This window comes from Malaclemys terrapin, chromosome 7 (genome assembly GCF_027887155.1).
Source record: "Malaclemys terrapin pileata isolate rMalTer1 chromosome 7, rMalTer1.hap1, whole genome shotgun sequence".
Classification (NCBI taxonomy): Eukaryota; Metazoa; Chordata; order Testudines; family Emydidae; genus Malaclemys; species Malaclemys terrapin.
The window spans coordinates 8,771,921-8,794,655 of NC_071511.1; the positions used below are offsets into that span (position 1 = coordinate 8,771,921).

Consider the following 22,735-nt stretch of genomic DNA (forward strand, 5'->3'; position numbering starts at 1 on the left):
AGCCGACGCGCCGCGGCGCCGCGCACGGAGCCGGCGGGGAGAGCGATGGAGGTGCAGCTCGCACCCCGCAGAGCCTGGAACGACTTCTTCCCCGGCTTCGAGCGCTTCGCCTGGCCGGACTTCAAAGACGTGTCCAAATGGAACAACCGGGTGGTCAGCAACCTGCTCTATTACCAGACCAACTACCTGCTGCTGGCGGCCGTGGTCATCTCCATCGTGGGGTGAGTCCGCCTCTCTCCTGCGCAGGAGGGGTCGGTAGCAAAAGGGGCGCCCCCTCCTTGGCCTGTCTGCGCTGCCAGGAGGGGCGCTCAGGGTTTGGGCTCCTGCACCTTGCACGGGCTGGGGTTCAGCTCCGCAGGCCGCTTGCAGGGTCCCCGAGACTAGCGAGGCAACTTTTCCCTGGGCTGTGGCGTGGCGCAGACGCGGTGATAAAGTGGGATTTAGGATCAGGGCATTGATGGCCGTGTCAATGTGTCGCCCACGCAGCGCTTCCAGCTCTGCTCTTGTACGGGGGAGGCCGCCCGGTTATCAGGCCGCAGCCCAAGTGATAGCAGTTGTTGTTGTTTAGTATCCGGTAGGCCTACAGCTGCATACGCTGTCTTAAGGGAGGCAGCAAACATTACTTGGTTTCTGAATTTAAACCAGAAGAGTTGGTTCTCTTCATCTGGGATAGTTGGCCAAAAAAAAGGGTGTGACTCCGTGGAAGGTTTGCTGGTGTGGCTTCCTTTTGAAAGCACAGTTGTGTAGTATCAGAGGGGTAGCCGTGGTAGGCTGAATCTGTAAAAAGCAACAGAGGGTCCTGTGGCACCTTTAAGACTAACAGAAGTATTGGGAGCATAAGCTTTCGTGGGTAAGAACCTCACTTCTTCAGATGCAAGAACCTCACTTCTTCACTTGCATCTGAAGAAGTGAGGTTCTTACCCACGAAAGCTTATGCACCCAATACGTCTGTTAGCCTTAAAGGTGCCACAGGACCCTCAGTTGTGTAGTAGGAGTCCTAAAACAGCTCCTCCCCCTGCAAATCTCCCTCTTTCTCTGTTGGCTGTTGTTTGCATGCATGTGTGTATATGTTTGTGTGTGTGCTTGTTTTGGAGAACCATAGTTTAAAGCTGAACATCCCATCAAAAAATGTAACGTCTTGCTCAGTCTTAAAAAACAACACTGACTTTATGAACTGGATGTGTTGCTCTCTTCATAACTCTGCTTTTCTTGTTAAAAATAAAACCACTTCCTCGGCAGTGATGTGCTTTCTGCTTAAAGGTTTACCAGCCATAGGGCAGAATCCGGCAAGTTGGAATTTAGAAAGTGAAAGGGGTGCGTGGTTGGCTATTGATCGGTTTTGTGTGTGTTTTTTTCATAAACTGCAGGGGACCAATTTTGTTCAGTCATGGTATTGCGTCTGAGGTCAGGCTAGGGCTCCAGGTCTGTTGAGGGGGAGCAGGATCAGTCCCTGAAGCAGTCAATGCTGGAAGTCCAATGATAAGAGCAGGATTGTTTTGCACATGGGGTCTCATTTGGATATTGGTGTACTCTCTGAGCACAACTGCACCATAGAGCCCTTCTGCTCCTGGAGAAAGTATGGAGACTAAAACTTTAACCCCTTTCTAATGGGGATCTGGTGTGGCTCCCTCTAGAGCAGTGATTCCCAAACTGGGGTTTGTGAAATGTTAGAGGGTTCTCAGGAAAAAATTCCCTAATGGTGGATATAGCTGCCCTTGGGGACTCCAGGCACCACAGGGCCAGCAGCCCAGAGCCCCTGGACTTCCAAGAGCTAAGCAGATCAAAGCAAGCATATCTATCATACTGAGGAGATTAAAACTTCAAGACTCATTATAAGAAATGGAAAGGGAGGTGGATCTTTTTTGCTGTTTTTAAAATTAAATGGGCAGCTAGTATTTTTAAAATTATTATGAAGAACAAGTTTAGGCTTTGTTATAATATGTGTTGTTTGCCTGGACCCCTCAAGACCTGAATGCTTGTGTAGGGGGAACTTTTTGAGTTGGCTTCTTAAATCTGATACTCTGATGAAACATAGGAGCCTTGTCTTATAACAGGCTTATTCAAAGTGATACAAGTTACGAAAGTGAGATCTTGGAAGTGTTGCCATTTTCATAATGTAATAAAAATACTGCGATGATTAATAATAATAATTAATGTAAATGTCATAAAACAAATTTTATATTTCCAAGATCACTGCTTTTATAATTTATACTCAAGTAAAGGAGAAAATCCATGGAAATATTCATTTTTAGGAGTGAGTTCATGAGACTTGACATTTTAGTGAAAGGGGTTCACAGGTGGTTAAAGTTTGGGAACCACTGCTCTAGAGTATTGCTGTAAGATTTGAGTTAAGGTGTTTTAGAAGCAGATGCAGAAAGTAGTGATAATGGGGGTGGGCGCCTCTTAATCTACCAACCAAACCATTTGCAATTATGTCCAGGCAGGTAAAGTAGCAACACTTATCTGAATCCAGAGCACTTAAATAAATAGTGAATTGTGTTTTGTCTGAATCAGGTCTGTCTTTAAGCCTGTGAGCCAGGGCACCATCTTGTTTATATAGCATGTTGTAAAGATGCCAGATAGTTCGTTTAAAACATTAAACCAGTATGAAAACTTTCTAAAGCAAAGAACCTACATCCAGTCAGACTTCTTGAGGCCATTAACACATATGGCCTAATCTGAAGCCCCCTGAAAGTCGACAACATGCTTTTTCAATTGGCATCAATGAACTTCGAGAGGTGAAGTAGTCTTCATAAGTGGGTGATATTTTTACTTTGCATACTAGCTATGGGACTGGCAGCATGGAATAAAGTATCTTTTTCTTCTACCTGCTCTAAGCTTGAAAGCTGCTGGTAACTGGGAGTATAGGGGTGTTGTATGGCCAAGTGATTAGAACATGGAACTGGTAGGCAGGACTCCTGGGTTGTTTTCCCAACTCTGTCACCTTGAGCAGGCTACTTGGTGCTGTTTTAAACACACAAGTTGCACTGGCTTACGTCACTTTAGTCTGCCCTTAACTGTCAGCATTCTTACATGTCTAGAATAGACAAGTAGTTCTAGTTTAGACTAGTGCGATGTCTCACTGTTGGGTAAATCAGTGCAACTTTGTGTCTTGGCCAGGGGTTAGTTCTTCTCTACCTCAGGTTGCTAGCTAATGTTCAGTTCTGAAAGGCAGATAACCCATTAGTCATAATGTACTTTTCAGCCAAGGATCTCAAAAGCACTATAAACTGTTTCAGAGTAACAGCCGTGTTAGTCTGTATCCGCAAAAAGAAGAACAGGAGTACTTGTGGCACCTTAGAGACTAACAAATTTATTAGAGCATAAGCTTTCGTGGACTACAGCCCACTTCTTCGGATGCATATAGAATGGAACATATAATGAGGAGATATATATACACACATACAGAGAGCATAAACAGGTGGGAGTTGTCTTACTAACTCTGAGAGGCCAATTAATTAAGAGAAAAAAAAAAAAAAAACAACTTTTGAAGTGATAATCAAGCTAGCCGAGTACAGACAGTGTGATAAGAAGTGTGAGAGTACTTACAAGGGGAGATAGTCAACGTTTGTAATGGCTCAGCCATTCCCAGTCCTTATTCAAACCGGAGTTAATTGTGTCTAGTTTGCATATCAATTCTAGCTCTGCAGTCTCTCTTTGGAGTCTGTTTTTGAAGTTTTTCTGTTGTAATATAGCCACCCGCAGGTCTGTCACTGAATGACCAGACAGGTTAAAGTGTTCTCCCACTGGTTTTTGAGTATTTTGATTCCTGATGTCAGATTTGTGTCCATTAATTCTTTTGCGTAGAGACTGTCCGGTTTGGCCAATGTACATGGCAGAGGGGCATTGCTGGCACATGATGGCATAGATCACATTGGTAGATGTGCAGGTGAACGAGCCCCTGATGGTATGGCTGATGTGATTAGGTCCTATGATGATGTCACTTGAATAGATATGTGGACAGAGTTGGCATCGGGGTTTGTTACAAGGATAGGTTCCTGGGTTAGTGGTTTTGTTCAGTGATGTGTGGTTGCTGGTGAGTATTTGCTTTAGGTTGGGGGGTTGTCTGTAAGCGAGGACAGGTCTGTCTCCCAAGATCTGTGAGAGTAAAGGATCATCTTTCAGGATAGGTTGTAGATCTCTGATGATGCGCTGGAGAGGTTTTAGTTGGGGGCTGAAGGTGACAGCTAGTGGTGTTCTGTTATTTTCTTTGTTGGGCCTGTCTTGTAGGAGGTGACTTCTGGGTACTCGTCTGGCTCTGTCAATCTGTTTTTTCACTTCAGCAGGTGGGTATTGTAGTTTTAAGAATGCTTGATAGAGATCTTGTAGGTGCTTGTCTCTATCCGAGGGATTGGAGCAAATGCGGTTATATCTTAGAGCTTGGCTGTAGACAATGGATCGTGTGGTGTGTCCTGGATGGAAGCTGGAGGCATGTAGGTAAGTGTAGCGGTCAGTAGGTTTCCGGTATAGGGTGGTATTGATGTGACCATCGCTTATTAGCACAGTAGTGTCCAGGAAATGGACCGCTTGTGTGGATTGATCTAGGCTGAGGTTGATGGTGGGATGGAAATTATTGAAATCATGGTGAAATTCCTCAAGGGCTTCTTTTCCCACAACTATTTCACATTTGGGGACAATATATACCTTCAAGTCAGCGGCACTGCTATGGGTACCCGCATGGCCCCACAATATGCCAACATTTTTATGGCTGACTTAGAACAACGCTTCCTTAGCTCTCGTCCCCTAACGCCCCTACTCTACTTGCGCTACATTGATGACATCTTCATCATCTGGACCCATGGAAAAGAAGCCCTTGAGGAATTTCACCATGATTTCAATAGTTTCCATCCCACCATCAACCTCAGCCTAGATCAATCCACACAAGCGGTCCATTTCCTGGACACTACTGTGCTAATAAGCGATGGTCACATCAATACCACCCTATACCGGAAACCTACTGACCGCTACACTTACCTACATGCCTCCAGCTTCCATCCAGGACACACCACACGATCCATTGTCTACAGCCAAGCTCTAAGATATAACCGCATTTGCTCCAATCCCTCGGATAGAGACAAGCACCTACAAGATCTCTATCAAGCATTCTTAAAACTACAATACCCACCTGCTGAAGTGAAAAAACAGATTGACAGAGCCAGACGAGTACCCAGAAGTCACCTCCTACAAGACAGGCCCAACAAAGAAAATAACAGAACACCACTAGCTGTCACCTTCAGCCCCCAACTAAAACCTCTCCAGCGCATCATCAGAGATCTACAACCTATCCTGAAAGATGATCCTTTACTCTCACAGATCTTGGGAGACAGACCTGTCCTCGCTTACAGACAACCCCCCAACCGAAAGCAAATACTCACCAGCAACCACACATCACTGAACAAAACCACTAACCCAGGAACCTATCCTTGTAACAAACCCCGATGCCAACTCTGTCCACATATCTATTCAAGTGACATCATCATAGGACCTAATCACATCAGCCATACCATCAGGGGCTCGTTCACCTGCACATCTACCAATGTGATCTATGCCATCATGTGCCAGCAATGCCCCTCTGCCATGTACATTGGCCAAACCGGACAGTCTCTACGCAAAAGAATTAATGGACACAAATCTGACATCAGGAATCAAAATACTCAAAAACCAGTGGGAGAACACTTTAACCTGTCTGGTCATTCAGTGACAGACCTGCGGGTGGCTATATTACAACAGAAAAACTTCAAAAACAGACTCCAAAGAGAGACTGCAGAGCTAGAATTGATATGCAAACTAGACACAATTAACTCCGGTTTGAATAAGGACTGGGAATGGCTGAGCCATTACAAACGTTGACTATCTCCCCTTGTAAGTACTCTCACACTTCTTATCACACTGTCTGTACTCGGCTAGCTTGATTATCACTTCAAAAGTTGTTTTTTTTTTTTTTTTTCTCTTAATTAATTGGCCTCTCAGAGTTAGTAAGACAACTCCCACCTGTTTATGCTCTCTGTATGTGTGTATATATATCTCCTCATTATATGTTCCATTCTATATGCATCCGAAGAAGTGGGCTGTAGTCCACGAAAGCTTATGCTCTAATAAATTTGTTAGTCTCTAAGGTGCCACAAGTACTCCTGTTCTTCTTTTTACTATAAACTGTTGTTGCCACCACAACTTGAACCTCCTCAATCATTTCCTTACCAGATATACAATACTCAAATCCTCAATCTAGAACAGTGGCTCTCAAACTTTTGTACTGGTGACCCCTTTCACATAGCAAGTCTCTGAATGCGTTTCTCTCGCCTCCCCCACCCCCTTATAAATTAAAAACACTTTTTTTAAATATATTTAACACCATTATAAATGCTGGAGTCAAAGCGGGGTTTGGGGTGGAGATTGATGGCTTGTGGGCCCCCCCATGTAATAACCTTATGACCCCCCGGGAGGGGTCCCAATCCCCAGTTTGAGAATCCCTGTTCTAGAATAAGGATTATCTACTTGTAACTGAGGGCGGGAAAAATATTACCCACTTCTTCCAGCTGTGTGTATGTGTTGAATCTGCCAATAAAAACCCCAGCAGGCATGGTGCACAGATCCATAACATTAACTGTTCTGATGTTTTAGTTTTCAGAAATAATTCCTGAAGTGAAAACACCAGGATAAGGCACATCTGGAGTCTGAGATCTTCTTGCTCCTGAGTTATGTGTCATACTGTGTGAAGACTTTGCATTCTAGGAGTGCTGATCCTGCCACCATTGAATGGAATAGCAAAACTCTCATTTATTTTAGCAAAGAACAAGTCCTAATGGGAAAACAAAAGTCCATACTTCCGGGTGTGCATTACATAAAGCAGCCCTTTTTAATGTGGGACATATTGTGGCTGACTTCACCAATTCAATTCAAATACTGAGTGGGAAAACTAAAGAAAGCTCTGCTGATAAATCATAGACTTAGTCATTTGTCTAAATTCTCCATGCTTAACTGTTCACTGGGCAGCAATCCAGTGCTGTATCATGGCTCTACATCTTCTAGAAAACCCTGCTGAAGATGAGGTTTAACTTGCACAAGAGCTTTTATAAGGCCGCAGTAACAGGATTCTGCAAAAAGTCCCTTGCAGTGTGCCAGATTCTTACTCTCAACAGGGCTCAATTTGCCCCATGGTCAACTCTGTTTTAGAGTAGCCTACCTAATCTCATTCAAGCTGGGTGTGTCTGTAACCCTGGGCTGTATGATTTCTACACTCTATACTGGAATAGTTTGACAGTTGTGGTGGTGATGGCGTTGGGCAACATGATCAGCATTACGCAATTCCTGATATCTTACACATTGCTAGTAAAACCATAAAAACCCTCTCTTTCTCTTTTTATGGTTGTAAATTGAATCTGACAATAAGATGGAAACTCAGTGGATTTCCAACCTGAAGTGAAAACAGTGAGGAGTCCTTGTGGCACCTTAGAGACTAACAAATTTATTTGGGCATACAAGCCAAGCCCTAAGATACAACGGCATTTGCTCCAATCCCTCTGACAGAGACAAACACCTACAGGATCTCTATCAAGCATTCTTAAAACTACAATACCCATCTGGGCAAGTGAAGAAACCAATTGACAGAGCCAGAAGAGTACCCAGAAGCCACCTACTACAGGACAGGCCCAACAAGAAAGTAACAGAATGCCACTAGCCCTCACCTACAGCCTCCTACTAAAACTTCTCCAGCACATCATCAGGGATCTACAACCTATCCTAGAGGACGATCCCTCACTGTCAGACCTTGGGAGACAGGCCAGTCCTTGCTTACAGACACCCCCACTACCTGAAGCAAATACTCCCCAGCAACTACACACCACACAACAGAAACACTAACCAAGGAACCAATCCCTGAAACAAACCCTGTTGCCAACTCTGCCCACATATCTATTCAAAGAACACCATCATAGGAACTAACCACATCAGCCACACCATAAGGGGCTCGTTCACCTGCACATCTACTAATGTTATATATGTCATGTGCCAGCAATGCCCCTCTGCCATGTACATTGGCCAAACTGGATAGTCTCTACGCAAAAGACTAAATGGACACAAATCAGACATCAAGAATTGTAACATTCAAAAACCAGTAGGAGAGCACTTCAATCTCCCTGGACACTCAATTACAGACTTAAGTGGCCATTCTTCAACAAAAAAAAACTTCAAACACAGACTTCAACAAGAAACTGCAGAACTGGAATTAATTTGCAAACTTGACACCATCAAATTAGGCCTAAATAAAGACTGGGAGTGGCTGGGTCCCTACAAAAAGTAATTTTCCCCCTGTTGATATTCACTCCTTCTATTGGAGCTTATGCTCCAATACATCTGTTAGTCTTAAAGGTGCCACAGGACTCTGTTGCTTTTTACACTCCAACTTGTCAACTGTTGGGAATGGTCCACATTCCCCCTGATTGAATTGGCCTCTCGTTACCACGTGGTAACTCATGGTACCATGGCAACTCCCATCTTTTCATGTGCTGTATATTTATACCTTCCTACTTTATTTTTCACTCCATGCATCTGATGAAGTGGGTTATAGCCCATGAAAGCTTATGCCCAAATAAATTTGTTAGTCTCTAAGGTGCCACAAGGACTCCTCAGTGTTTTTGCTGATACAGACTAACACGGCTGCCACTCTGAAACCGCAAGTGAGTACAGGATACCTCTGCCTGGGATAAGGAGCTGCATCTATTGTATCCCTTATGCTGAGCACACTGTGTAAAATTGCAATATTACCTCTGTATAGCTTCCCCCTAGTTTAATAGAGAACCTTCATATGGTACTATACCATCTGAACACTAATCTCATCCCATAAAAGCTATCACTGTGTGTAGTGGTCCCAGATGGCAAAGTATAAAGGCCACTAAGTAATCAGCCTATTATGTGCACACTTCCTGTGTGACTTTTAAAAAGAAAAACCCTGGGACCAACATGGCTACAACAACACTGCATGGGGGGGAATCCTTCATGTGTGAGCCTCCCTCGGACTAAGTAGAAAACTGTGAATCCAGAAACTAGAAGCTAACATTTCTTGGCTATTGTAGTTGCTTACGCATACAATAAAAGTGCCAGTGGGAATGAATCACAGTGCTGTGCTGCTTTGTGTTAAAACACATTGCATACAGTAACTTGATTTTTTTTTTCAAGGCTGGACTTACACACCAATATAGCTCCATAATAAGAATCTCTCTCCCACTGAAGCCTTGTAGCTATTCTAAAATATTTAATATCTGATTTAGGGCTCCAAAATCAATAGGAATTGGGTGCTTAACTGTCCTTTGTGCCTTTGTTATTAATTTGTATTTCAGCAGGAGCTACAGGGCCCCATTGTTTTAGGTGCTGTACAAACAGACCAAAACTTCCCCCTCCCCCCACCCCCAAAGATCAAAAAATATCTTATCTATTCAACTATAGATCTGTCCTATCATGAAGATTGTACGGTGTTAGTTTTATTCTGATCAGAGTCATAGAAATATAGGGCTGGGAAGGGACCTCCAAGAGGTCATTTCTTCCATCCCTGTGCGCTGAGGGAGAACCAAATATACCTAGACCGGGGTAGGCAACCTATGGCACGCATGCCAAAGGCAGCACGCAAGCTGATTTTCAGTGGCACTCTCACTGCCCGGGTCCTGGCCACCAGTCCGGGGAGCTTTGCATTTTAATTTAATTTTTAAATGAAGCTTCTTAAACATTTTAAAACCCTATTTACTTGCATAAACTATTGTTGTATGTAATCTATTATAAACTTGTAGAAAGACTCTTAAAAACATTAAAATGTATTACTGGCACTCGAAACCTTAAATTTGAGTGAATAAATGAAGACTCTACACACCACTTCTGAAAGGTTGCTGACCCCTGACTTAGACCATCCCTGCATCCTAGTGGGGGACTCCCACTCTGGCAGGAGAATGAAATCTTGCCTAATAGGTTTCTATGCCTTAGGGCTGGTCTACACGGGGGGGGCTCTAGGCAGCACTTACCTCAAGCAGCCGCATGCTGCCCCAGCCTCAGGTGCCACCCCTGCAGTTCCCATTAGCTGTGGTTCCTGCCAATGGGAGCTGCAGAGCCGGTGCTTGGGGCAGGGGCAGCGCATGGAGACCCCTAGCTGCCAGAGGGGGTACATGCCACTGCTTCTGGGAGCCGCATGGAGCCAAGGCAGGTAGGGAGCCTGCCAGCCCTGCTGCACTGTCGACTGGACTTTTAAGGACGAGCTGCCAGGGTCCCTTTTTGACCGGGCGTTCCAGTCGGACACCTGGCAATCCCACTTGCTTAAATGTACAGGACTAAATTCTGCCATCAGTTAAACCTATGCAAACTGTACTGGCTTCAGTGAGATTGCATAGATGTAACTGAGGGCAGAATTTGATCTGTGCTCTCTTGAAATAACTTATAAGTGAGTACAGCAACACTATGCCTGCTCATTTACTGGAATGTGGGCGTGGGGGGGGGGAACTCCGGCATAACTTTCTTGGGCCTCTAGCGAAAGGGTGCATATATTTTTATATGTATTCCCTCTAAATGAGTATATTGTGTTGAGGGCGAACCTAGTCAGTCACGAGGCAGTTAGCAAAAAGCTCGACTACACAATAAGAAACAAAGGTTCTGCCAGTGTTTTAATAGAGACTTTCCTGAAGTAAGGTCACATGCAAAGCAAAACAAGCTGACAGATGTGACAGCTGCTAAATAAAGCACAGGCTCAATCTAGCTCTGTTCTTAAAGCATCCCTACTTTAATAGCTTGACAGAGTGCCACCTCTTGAACTGTCCTCTGCCTAGAGTCATGTAAAAGAGAACTCACTGGAGCACTGTCTGCCACCCTTCATTTACAAACCGTGCTGGTGCTAGCCCATTGGGGGCTGTCAGCAGGAATATTTTTGCCCCCCAACACATACTAATTAATGGGGGGGGGGGTAAGCAATTGCTTAATCTGCTTTTGCCTAGTGCCAGCTCTTCGTACAAAAGGACTATTTGAATTCTTAGCTGCTGAAAAACTAGCCAGCTGGGCTATGCCCTCTCCGTGCAACTGATCACCTTCACTTTTTTGTGTGTTGATTCACACCCTCGACCAGGCCATTATGGAAAATATGCTACCAAGATGAGAGGCAGCATGGTATGTCTCTCAAATATAAACAGACCTTGGATTATATGTGTAGCCTTAGGAAAACCTAACCTGAAGCCTGCGATGGTAACTGCAAGCCATCTGTCTTAGAATTCAGATTTCAACAACTCAGTACCTCCTCTTAACATCCTCTCACTGGTCAGATGTGTCTTCTGTCCAGGTACTTGCAGTTCCTCCAACACCACTGTAACTACAAACTTTCCGCTTATAGGTCTGGATTAGGGGGACCAGATGTCCCGATTTTAGAGGGACAGTCCTGTTTTTTGGGTCTTTTTCTTATATAGGCTCCTATTACCCCCACCCCATCCCGATTTTTCACACTTGCTGTCTGGTCACCCTAGTCTGGATTCAATAAGGCCATGCTTCATAGTAATCCAGCAAGTTCTGAGAGGCAGACAGAGCCCCCACGGTGCTCCCTCGGAATAGTGCTTGACTTCCTTCCTTGCCCTTCACCCAATCAGGCCTACCAGCCTGACAACACAAATGTTAACCAATCTGGGAATGGACTTTTTCTTGCATTGTCTTACTGTACCTTTGTATGAAAGCAAATGGTGTCTCAGAAAGGAGGCAGAGGGGTACTTGCTATAATCATGAAACTACAGAGAAATTCCATCTCTAGATGGCTGGCTTTTCCCTACTGATTTGTTCCCTTCTCTGCCGGACCCAGACCTCTCGCTCACTCCTCCTTCATCTCACTTGGCATGCTGTTGGTTCTGGGCTCTTTATGCTTCCTTTTGACACTATTATTCCTGACTTAGTTCTTGTTTCCCACAGAGAAATCAGTTGTTGCCTTCTTCCCAAGCTTCTGCTTTTCAAGTTGTCTGAGCAACCTAAAACTCATTGCCACAGTGCTGCTGTCCTATTAGATGCCTTTTAAAATGTTTTAAGTTTGAGATGCCTAATAAACCTCTGAAGGAGAAAGGTATTTAGAAAGTGATGAGATGTAAGGAGATACTTATCTAGTCTCTGCAAGTTTTGAAAGACTTCAATCTAGGCTTCAAACATGAGGGCTGGGAAGTACTATCAGACTGTGCTCAGATATAAGCAAGGCCACAACAGTACTTACTGTGCTGTTGAAGGGGAACTTCTAGGACACAGTTTTAAGAGATTGCATGTGGGTCAATATAACTCCTATTCTTAGATACAAGCACAAAAGCATGCAGTACCTGGTGCTCTAGTGTCTGTCCTGTCTGTCTCTCGTTACCTTAACAATGAACTGCTGGACTGGGCCCTAATTCACTCCCCATCATTCACTTGCGCAGCCCATGCGCTGCTGAGTGTTAGAGTGTGATACTCCTCTAGCATGCTGCTGCCATTTACAGACAAACAGGTGTAGCTCATCCCGGAGACAGATTCTGATGATTTTCTTAGCTAGCCCTGACATCAGAGGAGATGCTTCAGATTTACAATGCTGTAAAAGAGAAAAATCTGGCCCTTCGGAAAGCAATTCTGAAGTTCACAATCTACTTTACTTCCTCCCAACCCAAAGTAGAATAACTAGTTATCTCAAAGAATACATATTAACCAATCACTGGTATTGGATAAATGCTGCAAAGAACTCAAACCTATGCTCCAAAACTCAATACCTAGGTTGAACTGCAGTTCAACTGCACTCTGTTTGCATACACTATCTGTAACAGGACCCTCCTGTCACTTACTCTGATATTTTGGACTAAGGTGAAAACCTAACTGTTCACAAGTTCAGAGGCAAAATATTCTACCTGGAAAACTAGGATTTTCCTGATCATTTGTTCCACCCTTGCTTAAATCAGGGGGTGCATTAAATATAGCAGATATTTAGAAAGTGACCACAAGTCTGATTTACGCTGTCAGGTAGCAGAATGCAGCCTTCGTGAAATATGCCACCGTTTGACTCCTCCTCTCTGGTGGCATTTATTTCTTGTGAGCATGATCCTGTGGTAGCACTTGGGAGCAGGAAGCAGTACTGCATAATGCAAATGGCTTTCAGTGATGTTATTGGGGGGAAATGGCATAAAACAGAACATCCAGATTGAATTCAATAGTGTTGGGGAATCTGAACCACATGGCTCACAACATGAATATTCATGTGCTTTGGACAGCGTTACTACTAATCTGCCTTTATGTGGCTCTGAATGATCTCATTTGATACTTGCACTCACTGCTTCTTTGTACTCTTTGCAATTCATCCCACTTCAGAAAGCATGTACTTCAGATTAACTCTTTCCTTGGGAAAGCGGTCTTGTGGGATCACTTGCAGCTATGCCTCTGCAGCTGAGGGAGTTCAACTGTACAAACGCCCTAGAATACAACTTGACATGTTTTTTTAAAGTAGAGATTTGGTATGAACTACCTGTCAATAGGGAGAAAAATATTCTTCCATTTAATGTTTGGGCAGAAGTGATTTATACAAACCCCCAACTCCTAAAGTGGAAAAATAAATAAAAGCCTGTGAATGTTGAAGTGGAATATATCAACTTTGCTACAAATGTTTAACTGGGGACAAGGTTCTACCTTCTGCACCCAAATCTAGTGACAGGCTACTGGCGAACTATGAGAAATGACCTGCTCTTTTTAATAGAAGTTAACAAGGTTAATTCCCCTGGTGGAGGGGGAAAGGAAGTGTATTTAGACTTTAAAATAAAAAAATTCAAGCACTGTGGTTCTGAAAGGTATATTAGCATTACTAGTGTAGTCTGATCAGAAATCCTGCTGCAGCAGAACACAAATTTAAAATAACTTCTACCTGGAGTAACGCTGGTCACTTTTTCCAGCCTGGAAGCTTAAGAGACTGTTCTAAACTAAATATAGTCTGTGGCTGACTGCAAGACAAATGACTCAAACACAGCAAACAGGCCTGCCCTATCAGAGTTCCTGTGTGCCATGCTGGAGCTCAGACATGAATAACAGGAGCAGGTGGGTAGCTAACTTGGGTTTTTATTTTCAATCCAGTTGTCCCATCCTTGGAGATCAGCTGTCCCAACAGAGGAAACTGGAAACGAGTTGTTTCAAACAAGTGATTAGTTTTCCCCTTTCCTACAGAACCCTTTGTCAGAGGAGTGGCTACAAATGCTGCCAGTGTAACTAGATAATGTGTATGAAACGGCTCTTCGTTTTTGTTGGATGTTAAGGACAGATTATAAATGCTACCATATGCTACAGCAGTTGTCCAAGGGGATGAGCCAAATTTACTGCTGATGTAAGTGTGGGCAGGTCACTTAGCTTTAGTGTTGCATCTGGTTATGTCTGAGATGAACTATAGCCTGAAATACTGGAATTGCTATAGTAGGGATGAACCCCCTTTGACAGTGGCAAATCAGGATCATCTTGGTCATACAAACAGAACTTTCCTTAACTATGGGCTTAAAACAAACACAAAGAAGTACTACTTCTTCTTCACACAATGCACAGCCAACCTGTGGAACTCATTCCCAGGGGATGTGGTGAAGGCCAAAAGTATAAATGCTCATGGAGGATAGGTCCATCAACTCGGTCCAAGATCCTAGTACCTTCTACCTGCAGTTTGCACCTGTCACGCTGATGAAAGTGAGTGCCCTACATAGGGATACAGACTGTCCTGATTTTTGACTCATGTGATATCTTTGCATCTCTTCTCTCTTACATTTACAACCTTTGAAGATTTGATTTCTATTTGTATTCTAAAGTACCATTTTGCATAATATAGTGTGGGGGGGGAAATGTAAATGAAACATCCTGGCCTGAACCTTATCTGAAGCTCAAGGCAGTACAGTGGGAAATCACTAGCGTTCTCACCTCCTGAAGACTAGGTTAGATCCAATTTTAAGCCACAAATGGAGAAGACCAGTCCCAGCAAGCACCAGGCCATCATACAATCTGGCATGACTGTCAGATGCTGCTCAGGAAAGGCCCAGGAGTGAAATGGGTGGTTGCGTTTAGATGTGCTGAGGATGATTCCTGTCAGGACTCTTTAACCAGATGTGAGTTCCTTGCTTTCATAAGTACTGAACTCCTCCAAAAACCAGGGCAGGGGAGAATAGTGTGTGTAAATACACACTAGAACAATGCTAATTCAGTGCATCACTTACCAGTGGCTTACAGTCTCTACATGACAACATTGTGGCTAACAAAGCACGACATGTGAATGTCAGAAGCTGGCTGATAAGGGTTTTGAAACACTGAAGCATAAGCCTTGTCAACTATCTTCCTACTCGTGTAATAGTGAGACACTCAAATTGAATGTGTAACTCCTATGTTCTAAAATGAAGATGTTGCTCAAACACTTTTCCCTCACTTTCTCCCTAGATTTCTGAGCCCACTGAACATGATCCTTGGTGGCACCGTAGTAGTGCTGGTGTTCACAGGTTTTGTGTGGGCATCACACAACAAAGACATCCTTCGCAAGTTCAAGAAGCAGTACCCAACTGCGTTTGTGGTAGCCATCCTGCTGTCTAGTTACTTCTTGATATCCTATTTTGGAGGTGTCATGGTGTTCATATTTGGGATAACATTTCCTCTACTGTGTAAGTATAGCTTTTCTCTCCACTTCCCATGGCTAGAACTAAAAGCTCAAGTCTATTCACTCTGAATTAACGTTTGGCTTCACTTAATATATGAAATTTGAGGTTTTAAAAATTGTCCCAAAACAAATCTTCTACAACTGACTTTCAAGGCTGCTAGCAAGTGAAACTTGAAGGAATCTATAGTTTTCCTTTTCAGAACAGTAAACTATATTGGAGGTAGGACATATACTTACATGATTTCTTAAGCAGACCATATCAGTACATATGTGTTAGACTTCCAGCTTCCTACTTTTGGATGTCAGCTCATTTACAGAGTCCTTCAAAGTGCCAGATGAGGGGCGCTAAAGAGCTAGATATTAAATGGGGGCATGTCAGTTAACAAACATGTATTTCTGTTCTTAGTGATATTTATCCATGCGTCTCTGAGGCTTCGGAGCATAAAGAACAAGCTGGAAAATAAAATGGAAGGAATAGGTTTGAAGAAGACTCCTATGGGCATAGTACTTGATGCCCTTGATCAGCAGGAAGAGAACATCAACAAACTGGCTGATTACATCGCTAAAGTGAAGGAATAAGGGGCACATAATATGGCTTTCTTATCTGTTGCAGGAATTTAGTTGCTATTTACTCTTGTCAAAGCTTGCTTTCAATTTGTCTGTGAGATGCACGTACTGTACAGATTGACAATGGCAAGATAAAGGTATACAAAGTTATTCAGGACTCCTCTAAGACTGGGGAGGAGAGAGTCCCCTTTCTATAATATGGTAAAATGTCTTCCTGTTAGTGCATATGTGTGTAATGGTTTAAAGCACTTGTTTTCTGGCAGGGGAGGTGGGGGAGAAACAAACCTGAATTGCAGTCTCTGAACCTGTTCTTGGTAGCCAGTGTCATGTCTAAGTATTTATAATGCACTTCATTAGAGGGATGGTATGGGGTGGGAGGACTGTTTAGTGCTCTACCGGTTGGCTAACACTGTCACCAGACAAAAATCTGTCAGTCAGGATTGGCTGAATGCTCTGCCAATACACTTTTCAAGTGGGTTATATTCACGCCATCTTATCTGAAGTAGCAAATGGAAAGAATAAATTGACTAGAGCGCACAAGTCACCTCACACTCCTAGTCTGTTCACAAAATGTAATATTTTCTTATAGCAGGAGATCAAAGTCTAAATGGGCAACATATGTAAACTATATAGCACCCTTGTCCAGTTCTGCCCGCAATACACCTATGCAAATTCGACTGAATTCCATAGGAGAGGCGCATGTGTCTCTGAAGGTTATTATTAGCCTTAAATGTCTCTGTGAAATCTTGGCTCTCTTGAAGTCCATGGAAGTTTTTTTTTGTTGCCATTGACTTCAAGAGAGCCACGACTTCACACTTGTAAGGTGTGGGGTTTTGTGGTTGATTTCTTTTTTTTTTTTTTTTTATGCTTAAAAAAACAAAACTGGACTGTAAGAATAGCTAGGACACTCTCTTATTTGGAGTTCTGGTTTTAAAAACCAGAACTGTCACTTGAGATTTTAGGACTTGCCTCATTGTCCAAATTGTGCTCTGACTCTCTTCCAGTTTAAAGATGACACTGGCTAAAACATAGATTTTTGCTAACTTATTCCACTTGTGGCTCTGTTCAGGGAAAATAAGACTAGATTTCAGACTTATAAATAAAAACAATAAATTGCATATTCTTAGAACCATTTTCAAATTCATATAAGCAATTACTTTCAAGAGCTCTTGTTACAAATTTCTTCAGTAAACTTCAGCTTGACTGCAGTCTGTGCTACCTAAATCATATGCATGGAAAAACGTATGCAGATTAACATAGTGTGTAACTAGCAATCTTGCATTTCTCCTCCTTTTTATGAAGTATTTATCTGTAACTGACTTGATTTACATGGCAGGTATAGCAGATATCCAAAAACCTCTTCAGAGTTCATGTATATAGACATGTGCGTGCGCACACATACGGTGTCTCTTCAAAATGAATTGTTTAGGAGTCTGAACACCTCATTCCATGCAAATGTTCCAGAGTGATCAGTATTTACTGGAAGTTTGTCTTTACGTGTATATTCCAGGGTAAGAAGCAATGCCCTGCTCCTTTATTATAGTACCTTGTCTTAGCTTTTGATGAGTAGTTCTTGCTACACTTACAGAAGAGATACTAGCCTATGACTTCATGAATATATGGTTCCATTGTAGAATTTTAAAAACGAGTTGTGAAGAATAAACTTTAACAATTGATAAAACTGAGTGCATTTATTTCTTTTTAAACTAATCCTAATGCAGAAAAGTGAGCTTTAATCAAGATCACACTACTCTACAATAACACGATGCAGTTTAAGTGACAAACTTTTTTGGTTTTTGAACTATGGTCACTACTTTACATATAACAAAAGCACAACACAATGCACTGTGGGTCTTCTTTCCTTTTAGAAAGGGAATGGATTTGGAACATGCCACAGTGAGTCATTGGATATCTGTATCCGTTTGGGTGAGTGGTTTTCTGGGTGGAGGAGAGATGGGAGGGCTGCCTCTTGAACTAATTTAAAAAATGGTATGCTTACCAAACTGGGCGGGGTAGGGTTTGGGTTTTTTTGTTGTTTGTTAAACCAAATTTTCCAGTGTTCAGATGTCTGACTTTAAAAACAGACCAAAAAAAAAAAAAAAAAAAACACGCTTTGTAGCGTGCCAAACGGCACAAAAACTCCAAAGTGCATGTACAGACCAGTTACCAGAACACAGCTACCTTATGTGAATAATTTTCAGTATCCAGCCCCACCAAACTAAATTTCTTCCTTCAAGCCACATCTAAAGTAGAAGATTCCTGCCTTCACCTCCCAACTAAACAACAAAAAACCCTCTGCAAAACTCCAAACCAAGTGGGAGTAAATCAGTACTCTGTGTCGGGGGGGAGGAGGGGAGCCTGATTTCTGTTTGTTTGTTTTTGTTTTGTTTTTTGTAGTCTGAACAAAAGCTTCTGCAATAGAGAAAGAGGTAAACTGCTATGTCCTCAAAGGAAATTGAAGCAAATGGGGACACCTTCCTATACAAGATAACAGGCTGTACCTTTACAATAACAATAATTCCAGTTAGTCTCTGCTACTGGGTTTTGTAGGGGGTGGGGCACAAAGCCTAGAGCAACCCCTTATCAAACTTTGATTCTATTTCTGGCCTTGGCAGAAGCCATTGGGCCCTTAAAGGAGGACACAAGGCAAGAGTGGGGCATGCATTGTTGGATTTTTAGAAGAAGCTATGCCCCACCCAAATATGGTTGGCAGGAGCTATAAGTGGCTATCAGAAAAGTGTGGGAGATGGGCTCAGTTACCTTTTTCCAACCCTATTGAAAATGAGTCCGCAGAGGTATAAGTGGTGGAAAAAGTAGCTCAATCTCATTAGGGTTGAGGTAGGAGACAAGTAGTAGATGTGGTAATGTATGTAACTCATTGAAGAAAAAGGATGGTGATGTGATACACATACCCAAAACCACCATTCAGAGCTGAACCCTGTGACTGGCATGACACCAGATGTGACCATACTAACTACAAAAACCTACAAGGCCCTAATAGATGATCTTCATACCATGAGGCTCAGTCCAATCTGGATAAACTTTAATGGTAAGTGAGTCTCTACTCTGAAACACACCAGTCCTCCAGTGGAGCAGGGCTTGAATGGAGGTAGTGCTGTATGCCTCCTGGTGTTTGCTTTTGCATTCTTTCTGATGGGGTGAGAGATGGGATCTTTTCCTGCTGCACATTCCTCTCTTACAGTAGGATCTGATGGCTCTGAACAGCCTTTGTGCCTTTCCAGAAGGCACCATTTTTGTGTGGCACTTTCCTAGACTCCACCTACCTTTCCTTTAGCCACACCCCCTCTGAACTGTCTTGCAATCATAGGCAAGGGTTGTGCTGATGCCACTGAGAATAGCATGTTCAAGTCTCTTCTCCATATAGTTCCCTTCTGCATCTTTCATCTATGCTGCCAGTTCCTGCCTGAGTGTGCTGTGTGTGCCATATTAGCATATGGTCCTACCTATGATTACACATAAGGTAGTGATGGGCTTTTGCTTGCTTTGCCTTCCCTCAGAGAAGGGATGGGGTTGCCATATTTTCTTCCAAACACTTAGACACCCTTCCCGGTTGTGTGAGTGCAGAGTGGCTCCTATCGCTCATTTGCTTCCCCCTCTTTGTTACTACACAGAGTAGACAGTAGGGGCACACTGAAAATTTTACATGAACATTATGGGTCTGATTCACTAGAACGATCAGCCATAAAATCAGCTTAACCGGCCCTGGGAGCATTCCCTTCATGTAGGGATCAGCTGATGGCATAGGGTCACTGCACTAGCTCTGCCATCCCTCCCCCCCTCTCTGGCTGGCAACGATACCGAAGCACTAGGAGTTATGGTCAAGGCCACACGCTTCCCTCCAGACGGACCCTTGAAAAGCTGCTCAGTTTCGGGTGAATTCTTTATCGCCTCTGGGAACAGGGCTGAATAAGAGTGGGTCAAAGCTGCTTTGGCTCTTCCCACCTCTGCCTGACCATGCTCCTTTTTCTGCGAAAGAGAGCGACAACAACACTGGCACATCCCACCTAAGTTAATCTCTTCATTTGACAGCTGTAAATGAGAAATACAGTAAAACTGTGTTTTCCTCTCAACATGTGCACAAGCAAGGTTGCATCATAGTTTAAAAAATTCCTTAGAGTGCTGTAAATTCATACAGTACCCTACAAACAGTAAATCAAGTTCCCTGCCTGCATGCATATCCCCCACCCTCAAAGAGAATCAGACAGCAGCTCAGTTAAGGTACAGGGAGGGGACGTGAACAAAGGTGGAAGGGTGGATTTGAAAGGAGAGGGTTGATTGGCATGAAGAAGGCAACTGTTCCCTATGTGGGAGCAGGAGGATATGAAGCTGTGAGTGGGAGAAAAGAGATTTGGGAAGGAAGCATGGATCGTGTAAGAGAAATGCAAAGAGAATGCAAGCTGTCTGGCAGAAGATTTTTTAGAGCCTTGGTGATCATATTGAGCGAGAAGGGAAGGATGAGGAGCAACCAAAGGAGCTGCGGAAAGCAGAGGTCAGAATATTGGGATGGCCAAGGACATTCAGACAGGAAGAGAAGGAACTGAGCAGCAGTAATAGGCAGACCAAGAAGGGAAAAAAGAGCAAGACACAGCCTTGTGTCTTAGCGACTAGAGGCAGAGTAGGCCATTAATGGACTTGGTGAGGCTGGTTTGTGTGGAGTGAAGTTTTGTGGGGAGCTAAAGGAGAGTTGGCAGATAGGAAGCAAGCAGAGTGAGGGGATAGACTGGTATGAACAGACTGAAGTAGGGGAATACAACAGCATGCCTGATAGCAAAGGGAAAGCATCCAGAAAAGAGATTAATTAAAGATAAGAGGAACTGAGGAGGATTTCACATGCTTTGGGATAGAGACTTTCCCCAACACCAGAAATGACCTCTCCTTTCCTGGGCACATTCTGTGGGTGCTTGGGCTGGGTTTGGATGGTACAGAATCAAGGCTTGTCACTTTGACCTTTAAAGCATTTTTCCCCATCAGACTATTTCAAAACCATTAACTGGTGCAAGGATGGGCAAGTGCCGTTACCTCCAGCTAGAGCTCTGCACTGCCATTGCCATACAAGCGAGACATTCAGTTCCTTCCTCAAACTGGCAGGCAGTTTGAGACCCAAGCAGAGGGAAAAGGGCAAGGGCCCAACAATACTCAGTAGCAGCAACTCTGGCCAGTTCATCAGTAGTATTGAGGGACATCTGAAACAGTCCAGTTCTATTCTCAGAAGGTGACTGCAATGTGTGGTCTGAAGCATGCGGGTGGCGAAACAGTTCAGGGTTATAGCAAGGACAGAGAGAATCTGCCAGGGGAATAATGATCGCACAGCTCCCAAAACAGCTCATGGCTTCATGTTTTAAATGCTAACCAGATAGAATACTTGCCAGAACACATTCTATGGAGTATGAAGTTTGAAACTGTTATGACTTTCTTTTTTTTTCCCTGTGTACTGTGCCTTTAAGTTTCTAAGAACTCTGCCTGTTTGCAGAGATGGCAGCCATTTTGTTCTCAGAACTACTGCAGTTCGTTTTGGAAGAAATGCACACTGTGCTCTCTCCTAGACAGGGCATTTTTGCTCTTTTGTTTGTTTGTTTCCTCAGTCTAAAAACGAAAATAATTCTGGACTGAAAATATAAATTGTGTAGATAGAAATCACATATGTACTTAATAAAAAAAGCAGTGGCATACAGCAGTGTGGAAAAAAGAAAGTTGTGTGTGTAAAGAAGGAAAGTCACAATAGGGCACTATGTGTTGAAGGAGAATTTAACAGCAGAAAGTACCATGTAAGCAATAGAGTTCACTGACTGAATCTGTAAAACCTGTTAAGTTGTTGCAGCTGCTGGGCAAATACCTCTGGACAAACTGGAGACTAGAATCCAACTGGCAGACAGAGATTATACCGGGGCATCATTGTTACTTGATACTGATGGAAATCCTTTTAGCATTGACTTGTTCCATTCCACCCTTTTTCATCATGGTATAAACAGATGCATATTACAAGCATTGTTCCCACATGTTCGTATCTACCACTTGGCTTCTGAAGAAAGCATCCTTTGAAACAATTGTAAGTGAAACTTGAATAGTCTTTATTTCAAGTTGTTTCCTTCAGGGGAATCTGGTGTTTCACTCTAGCTCTTTTGGCACCGGCACCTGTACAAGACCAAGAAGAAGACATGTTAATAGCAGGAAAAACTGGCTTCGCCCTCTTTTCTTCAAAAATAAGTGTGCTTATTATAATTAGACAAAAAGAAGAACAGGAGTACTTGTGGCATCTTAGAGACTAACAAATTTATTAGAGCATAAGCTTTCGTGGACTACAGCCCACTTCTTCGGATGCATATAGAAGAAGTTCTATGCATTCTATATGCATCCGAAGAAGTGGGCTGTAGTCCACGAAAGCTTATGCTCTAATAAATTTGTTAGTCTCTAAGGTGCCACAAGTACTCCTGTTCTTCTTTTTGCGGATACAGACTAACACGGCTGCTACTCTGAAACCTATAATTAGACAGTAACATCAAAGTACTGAAAATGTAACAGGAAATT

At 43.2% G+C, this 22,735-nt stretch overlaps 2 protein-coding genes across 2 annotated transcripts in view; one reads left to right on the forward strand and one right to left on the reverse strand.

The window, feature by feature from the left end:
* ARL6IP5 (ADP ribosylation factor like GTPase 6 interacting protein 5) lies at positions 1 to 17,870 on the forward strand. The gene is made up of 3 exons (XM_054033611.1): positions 1 to 221; positions 15,409 to 15,626; positions 16,029 to 17,870. The coding sequence occupies exons 1-3, from the start codon at positions 46 to 48 to the stop codon at positions 16,199 to 16,201; spliced, it is 567 nt and encodes a 188-aa protein (XP_053889586.1). The 5' UTR covers positions 1 to 45; the 3' UTR covers positions 16,202 to 17,870.
* Positions 17,033 to 22,735, reverse strand: part of LMOD3 (leiomodin 3) — a 14,799-nt gene continuing 9,096 nt past the window's right edge. The window contains exon 3 of the mRNA XM_054033610.1: positions 17,033 to 22,342. Coding sequence (XP_053889585.1) covers positions 22,316 to 22,342 — 27 coding nt within the window. The 3' untranslated portion in view covers positions 17,033 to 22,315. The remainder of the gene's footprint in view (positions 22,343 to 22,735) is intronic.